The sequence below is a fragment of the Belonocnema kinseyi genome, chromosome 4 (assembly GCF_010883055.1).
Source record: "Belonocnema kinseyi isolate 2016_QV_RU_SX_M_011 chromosome 4, B_treatae_v1, whole genome shotgun sequence".
NCBI lineage: Eukaryota > Metazoa > Arthropoda > Insecta > Hymenoptera > Cynipidae > Belonocnema > Belonocnema kinseyi.
In genome coordinates, this window is record NC_046660.1 from 101,222,242 (window position 1) to 101,229,477 (window position 7,236).

Consider the following 7,236-nt stretch of genomic DNA (forward strand, 5'->3'; position numbering starts at 1 on the left):
AAATATTCAAAATATTTGATTCAATTAATTCATTAATTATAAGCCCAAAATATAAGCACACTCATTTTCGTATACAGCACAATCTATTTCCTTTGAACTTTCTGTGGCCTAACTTTTTATTTTATGATCAAAATAAAAAAGATCATTTGCAGAAAACTGAAGCTGAAATAAAAAGCATTTCTGTTTGATGAATCCATACATTTTTTTAATAATAATTCAAAGCAGACCAAAGAAAAATGAATAAGGGTGATTAATGTATAAGGAACTTTGCTGAGAACAAGAAACAGGTTCAGCATGATGATATTTTTCCTCGGTTAGGCAATTTTAAATTTACCAAAGACTTGAAACCTGTTTTGAGGTTTTAAACGCCATGCTCTCAACGAACAGGTGTAGTACAAAGTTATCGCTCAGAAAGTGCAAGGAGGAAGGAAATAGGAAAAATTTCTGTACATGCTTCAAAATATCCTCGAAAGTGCAATGCCATAGCCAGAAGAAGAAAAGGAAATGCATTCCTTAAATTAACATTTATTTTAAGTTAAAGCTATCTTAAATAATTTTCATGTCATTACAGTTCTTAATTAACTATAATGATAATCTTCCTTCATTCATGTTAAAAATGAATTAAGCCTTTTAATTTTGGATTAGATAAAAATGATGCGCATCATTTGGAAAGCATTGCACGTCTTATGTAATCGAAGATAACCGCGCACGTGTAAGAATGACATATATATTGTTATTATTTGTTCAGTGACAGATAACTGAAGACAAGTGATTTAATTTGTATATTGCTTAAATTTTATTTCAGATGGAAAATGCATATTTAATACAAAATATTTAATACAAAATATGTAATACTCAAGGATTTTCGAAATATTAAGAAAAAATAGTTTATTATAATTTTAGAGAATTTACACTAAAATGATGAATTATAAAGGTGTGCCGTCGTTTATTCGAATTTTTAATACAAATTTAGACACGCTTGGACAATTGGATTTTTTGAAATAGAAAAATAATTTAAATGTACACTGACTTGACTTTTGGATCCATTTTTTAACAAAAAGAAATGAAATTATTTTGATTTTAAAAATTGTAATAATCCAAGGATATCAAGCCGGTTTTGTATACAATTATATTTTTTCCTATTTCGAAAAATCTAATGTTCAAGTGTGTATACATTTTTATTAAAAATACGAATAAACGACTGCACATCTCTAATGAATTACCTCAGGAGACTCTGATCATCAACAGGTCTATCACCATCATACAAATTCTTCACTTGGATTTTCTCTACCGGGAGTTTCAACTGGCATTCGTGATTATCTTCACCTTCGATTCTATTAAACTTGCACGTGCACTCCGGCATTTTTTCAAATGTTAATATAAAATCGAGAATTGTATCACCAAACTTGTAAGTACTTGCGTGAAGTGAAAAGGCATACAAAACTCAGTAGAAAACTCAAAATCAAGTATATGAGCCAATTGTGTTTTTCTTCATAGAGCACCTTTATATTTCTGCACTGTAAATAACCGCAGAAAAGAACTTGTACTGACTTCTGAGTCCTTTTAAATAATGTCTTCCTTGCTAAATGAAATTGAAAAGCGATGTAACGCTAACCCGAATGGCTCTCTTGGAATAGACTTGGTTGGTACGAGCGAACCTTTATAGGCTTCGATCCCACCAAAGTGCCAGTTTGCCAGCTACTACTACAACCTTACTCTGGCAACTCTACTGACAAACTGTCACTAACAGCATTCTGTGGCATTCCGGACAGATGCTTATTGCTCACCGGCTGCTACGCACGAAGCGAAGGGCCGCGAATTTTGTTTAATATAGGCGAATGGAAATAAAAGGGAAACTATAAAAAAATTAATCTTTAAGATATATTTTTACAAGATCATTCAAAATTCTCTAGTTTACATGTCAAAGTTAAAGAACAAGGTGAAAATTAGCATTGCAAATAAGTATGGACCAATAAAGGACTTTTGAAATATTTATCCAAGTAACAAAAAATATTCACCATAAACTACTCTTTAACGGCACAATAACTTTGCCCAAGTTATACTCCGAGCAAACAACTTTGACTTAAAAACTAAAAAAAAAAAAGAATCTTTTAATGTAATAAAATGCTGTGCAGTAGTTTTCCCTAAGAGCTACAGCTGTACTGTAGTTTTTCTTGACTTTTGGATTGCGCAAGTACATATATGGCTGGTCATTATTTTATTTCTCAAGTATACAGACTCAAAAAATAAAATTTGTCCAACCTAAGGAAAACCTGGACAAAGTGTTGTGTTTTTGGACAGAAGTTTATGGGAAAATTGGTACATTATTTATCGTGAAGGAGAGGGTGAAAAGTCTCGGATTTTGGTGAATATCGTAAATTTCAATTATTTTAACTATGCTAACGGAGATAACACATTTTTCGTCCATTACAGCTCAGACAGGGCTTTTCACACCCTTTCCTTTTTTATTTTATTCAAGTTAGAAAAAAGCTTGGGGTTTCTCTTTCAATAAACTTGAGATTAAAAACAAAAACTAAATTTGGTATACAAAATTAAAAAATAAAATTGTACTTTTTATCCTCAAACACCTAATAAAACATCTGCTCGCTGCGCGGGCACATTCTCATCGCGTCCTGCGCGCGGCTCGCGAATGTTGTTGGTTCTCGCGCTCGATAATGTATTTAACCTCGTGATACGCGCTCGGCCTTTTTTTCACAGACTTTTTAAAACTAAAGGTCAAATCACCGGCAACAATAATTTGGTGATTACGAACTCTCTTTTGTTAAAGCTCCTTCGGCTTTAACGAACACATTCTCATCACGTATCTCGCACTTCGCACTCGAATTTACCCCTGAAATTGTTTATCATTCCCATAAATGTATATTATTATAATTCATAACATGTATTGGTATTAAAACTGACGTAGTTTCATTGTCTTGCTTAAAAAAATGCGCATTCTTTAAACAAAATTGAGTTATTCAACATTTTATTGCAACTTTGATCGTTTTTCCATAAACTGAATTTGCTCATTTCCAATGTTATTTGTATGATTTAAACTTCCAACATACGGTGTAGGGCTTCAAAGATTTGAAGAAATTTGAAAACATTTTTGCAATTAATTTTAAATTCACCCTGAGTTATTACTAATTTATTCTAGTTTCTTTTGAATTCTTTTAAATTCACTCCATTCTATTGATTCGATAGATTTTTTAAAAGTTTTTGTTTCCTTCATCTTGAAGTATCTAAAACTCACCCTAAATTTCCTATTAAACAAGTTTAAATGAAATGGAGATAATCTGCAAATTTATATTTTTTAACTTTTATAAATTATAGAGTTCAAAGATTCAAATTCACATACAAAAATATAAATCCACGTTATCATTTTCAATGCTCTAAATTCAAGAACGAATCAATAAACCTTGAAAAGCTCTAAATTTTTATTTCAAAATCGTGAGAAATCTAGAAAATGTTTATTTTTTCCAATTTAAAATTATTTTTGAATTATTTTCAGAACTGCTATATATTTTAATAATTAATAAATGGTAAAAAATCAATGTTTTTTATCAAAAATTTTCTACTTCAAACGCTTTTAATTTTTAATTGTTCATGACTTGAAGTCTGCATTTTGAAATTCTTTAAATTAAAAATATTAGCTTCAAGTGAATGGTATCATAATTGAAAAAGATAACAATTCAACTCATTATTTTAAAAGCTGTTAAAATCGAACTTGGACACACTCTTCTTCTAAAGATTTGTAAATTGCCCGGTTACACAACACATGACCTAATAGTCCGAGATCCCACTGCAAAATTCGACGTGTATAATGTTAATGCAAAAATCCAATTTCTTAAATTGTATTGTTATTAATTGGCCACAGCTGTAAACGGTTGCCATAGTGATTTTAGAGCAAAGTTAAAAAAAAACAGTGCCAAAACAGAAATTATTTATGGAATTTTTTTAAAATTTGCAAACATATTATTAAAGAATAATTTTTGTTTTTTATGGAGAACTCGATCACTGGTTCAACACAGCAATAGGTGGCCATAGTGTAACCCGTGCTGAATCTCGGTTGCCAGGTCTAAGTGGTGGCTTACCTTTGAACTTTTTGAAACTACAGTCGAACCTCGGACAGTGTAGCTTTGGACACTGGCACACCTTGGATACTGTCACGCCTTAGAAACTATCACACCTCGGACACTGTCATCAGCTGTTTCGCGGATTTTTTCTGAATGAAATTTTATATTTTAACTTTACCGGGCTTTGAAATGCGTGAAGTCGTTTATACTAGCTGATTCGCAAGCAGTCGAGATAATGCAGGTTAAATTACGTTGACGGTTTTTTTTATTGGTTTTGTACAATAATGATGTCATATATATTTATGAAGTTATTACACTAAATCTCTGTTCTAAACATTATTGAGGTAAGTGAAAACATCTTACCGAACACTGGAAAAAAATGTAATTTTCGTACAAAACATATCAATATACATTCCGAAAAAAAAGTTGACTAATTGTAAGCAGATGTCTCTGTGATCTTCAGAATTATGGTTAGTTTTCTGTGTGAAAATAATAATTACATAATAAAGAAGAATAATACATATTTGTATTTCTATTCTCCTTTCATTTATTGTAAAATTAAAAAAAAAATGTTGTTCTATAACATTAGTATACTATCAGGGGTACCTGATCCAAAACATCGCATCGATACGGTCCTGTAACTCGACGCCGATTGGCTGATGGGTAAGACCACGTGAGCTTACAGTGTCCGATACGCCTGATCCCAATGGGTGACAGTCTCCGAGGTGCGAATTTTCATAGAACTGAAGAGCGTAAAATTTCAATCATTATGCAACTTGGTTGCCACGGCTCCGATGGTGCAAACGAGTTGTTGCTCACTTTCAAAAAAGTCGCGCGGCGCAGCATGACGACGACACAATTGTTTTCGACTAAAAAAATTGTTCATGTCCGGTGGTCTAAATCAGCATATCCTTATGTTTTTTGGGTCGCTGAATCCGAATCCGAGGTCAAAATAACCCAGCTGGCTCATATTTGATCGAAAAATGCAAAAATAGAGGTAAAAACGACGAAAACAGCGATTTTTCATACATATTTTTGCAAAAAAAATATATCTTCATCCCCGGTGGACTTCTCCAGCATATCCTTATGTTTTTTGGATCACTGATTCTGAATCCGGGGTTCAAATAACCCAGCTGGCTCATATTTGATCGAAAAACGCAAAATTAGACATAAGATCGACGAAAACCTTTAAACCTTTACCTTCCTCGACTGGGATTATCGTTCACTGTAGATTCCCTTTGCGTCTCACGTTTCGGGGTTTTTAATTTGCGTTAGTCTCATTGCATGGCAATAGTAGGATTTTTTGTAAATAAGTTTTATTTACTTTTAGCGTTACCCAGGAACAGCGACGTGGACGTAGTAAATTCTGTTCCCTTTGGGGAGCTTTATTACCGTGAGTCCCCTTGCCCTCACGCTCATAGGGTGCTTTTATTTTTCTTTATATCGCTTGTATCGAACCCTTTTGTCCTCAAAAGACCTACGCAGTGGGTTTCGCTTTCATTTGGTACCTTGATTGACTTGATCTCATTTTAAACTCCAACAGTAGTCAGCCATCATGTTGATATCCCAACATACCTGATATCGCCCCTCCATCCCTTTTATATCCAGGTGGAAACGTTCGCCTTGCTCTTCACTAAAGTCTCTCAGGTTGCCTGGAAACTTATTTATATGCGAATGAAGAAAATGTAGCTTCAAATTCATAAGGCAGCCTATTTTACCAATGTTTGTTACCATTTCTGAAACCACATTTTGATAGTCTGGACTTTTCTTAATGCCTAAAAAGTTTTTTACAACATTTTTAAAACTAAGCCAGGCATCTTTTTCAGTGCCAAACATTTTTGTAATGAATTCTGGATCGTGCAACATTTTTCTTATCTGCGGTCCATTGAAGATCCCCTCTTTTAATTTTGCTTCGGAGAGTTGTGGAAATTGATCTTCCAAATACGCATAGCAATCGCCATCCTTGTCAAGCGCTTTGACAAGCTGTTTCATAAGACCCAGCTTTATATGAAGGGGTGGAATCAAAACTTCTTTTGGGTCAACTATAGGATCTTCAATTATATTTTTTTGTCCTTGCTCAAACGATGTTCTTTTTGGTCATCATTTTTTTTTGTAATGACGAACGCGATCTCGACTGTCCCATAAGCACAAGTAACAAGGTGTTTTATATGCCCTGATTGCTGTCCTAAAACGTCTTATGTCTAATTTTGCGTTTTTCGATAAAATATGAGCCAACCGGGTTATTTGAACCCCGGATTCAGAATCAGTGACCCCAAAAACATAAGGATATGCTGGATAAGTCCACCGGCGATAAAGATTTTTTTTGTGCAAAAATAGGCATTTTTCATGCCAACGGGCATGAAAAATTTGTTTGTTGCAAAAGTATACAAGAAAAATCGCTGTATTCGCCGATTTTACGTCTATTTTTGCGATTTTCGAAAAAGTATAAGCCAAATTGGTGATTTGGGTCTCATATTCAAATTCAGCGACCCAAAAGACATATAAATATGTTGGTTAAGTCCACCGGGCGAGAAAATATATTTATTTTTGCAAAAATATACCTGAAAAATCGCTGTTTTGTCGATTTTACGTCAATTTTTTCGTTTTCAGAAAAATAAGAGCCAACTTGGTTATTTAGACACCGGATTCGAATTCAGGGACCCCAAAAACATATAGATATGCTAGCGTAGTCTGTCGGACGGGCCACGTTTTTGTGTGCCGGTGTAATTTGTGTTGGCCGTAATTTGTATTGATTGTTGAAAAAATTCCTACAGTATCTAATAACAATAAAAAGTCAATTCCACATTAAACGGACCACCTTCAACCCCCCTATTCACTCCAAGCATCCTTCACACAAATGAAAACTTCGACGCTTCTATGCAGTGTTTTTGGGAAGAAACCCAATAACAAAAATCATAAAAATACATATATAGGTATTTGGGGTCGCTGATTTCGAATCCAAGGTCTGTTGACCTACATCACATTAGATTCAAGGTCATTTAAAGGTCAAACTGCAAAAAACCCCGATAGAAAAATCCAGAAAAATACATACATAGGTTTTTGGGGTCCCTGATTTCGAACCCGAGGTCCATTGACCTCTACCAGGTCAGATTCAAGGTCACTAGAAGGGCAAACTGCAAAAAACCTGATGAAAAAATCC

The 7,236-nt window shown here is 33.8% G+C and overlaps 1 protein-coding gene across 3 annotated transcripts in view; it reads right to left on the reverse strand.

Annotated features, from left to right (window-relative positions):
* Positions 1–7,236, reverse strand: part of LOC117171838 (uridine phosphorylase 1-like) — a 41,812-nt gene that overhangs the window by 7,294 nt on the left and 27,282 nt on the right. Inside the window, exon 1 of one of the 3 annotated variants that reach the window (XM_033359473.1) lies at positions 4,095–4,277. The exons of 1 other annotated variant lie outside the window; for it this stretch is intronic. Coding sequence is in view for 1 of the 2 variants with exons in the window: in XM_033359471.1 (XP_033215362.1) it covers positions 1,224–1,363 (140 nt within the window). In the remaining variant the exon portion in view is untranslated. Of the gene's footprint in view, positions 1–1,223; positions 1,716–4,094; positions 4,278–7,236 lie in introns of those variants that run through there. One more of the 3 variants, XM_033359471.1, reaches the window with a different exon arrangement.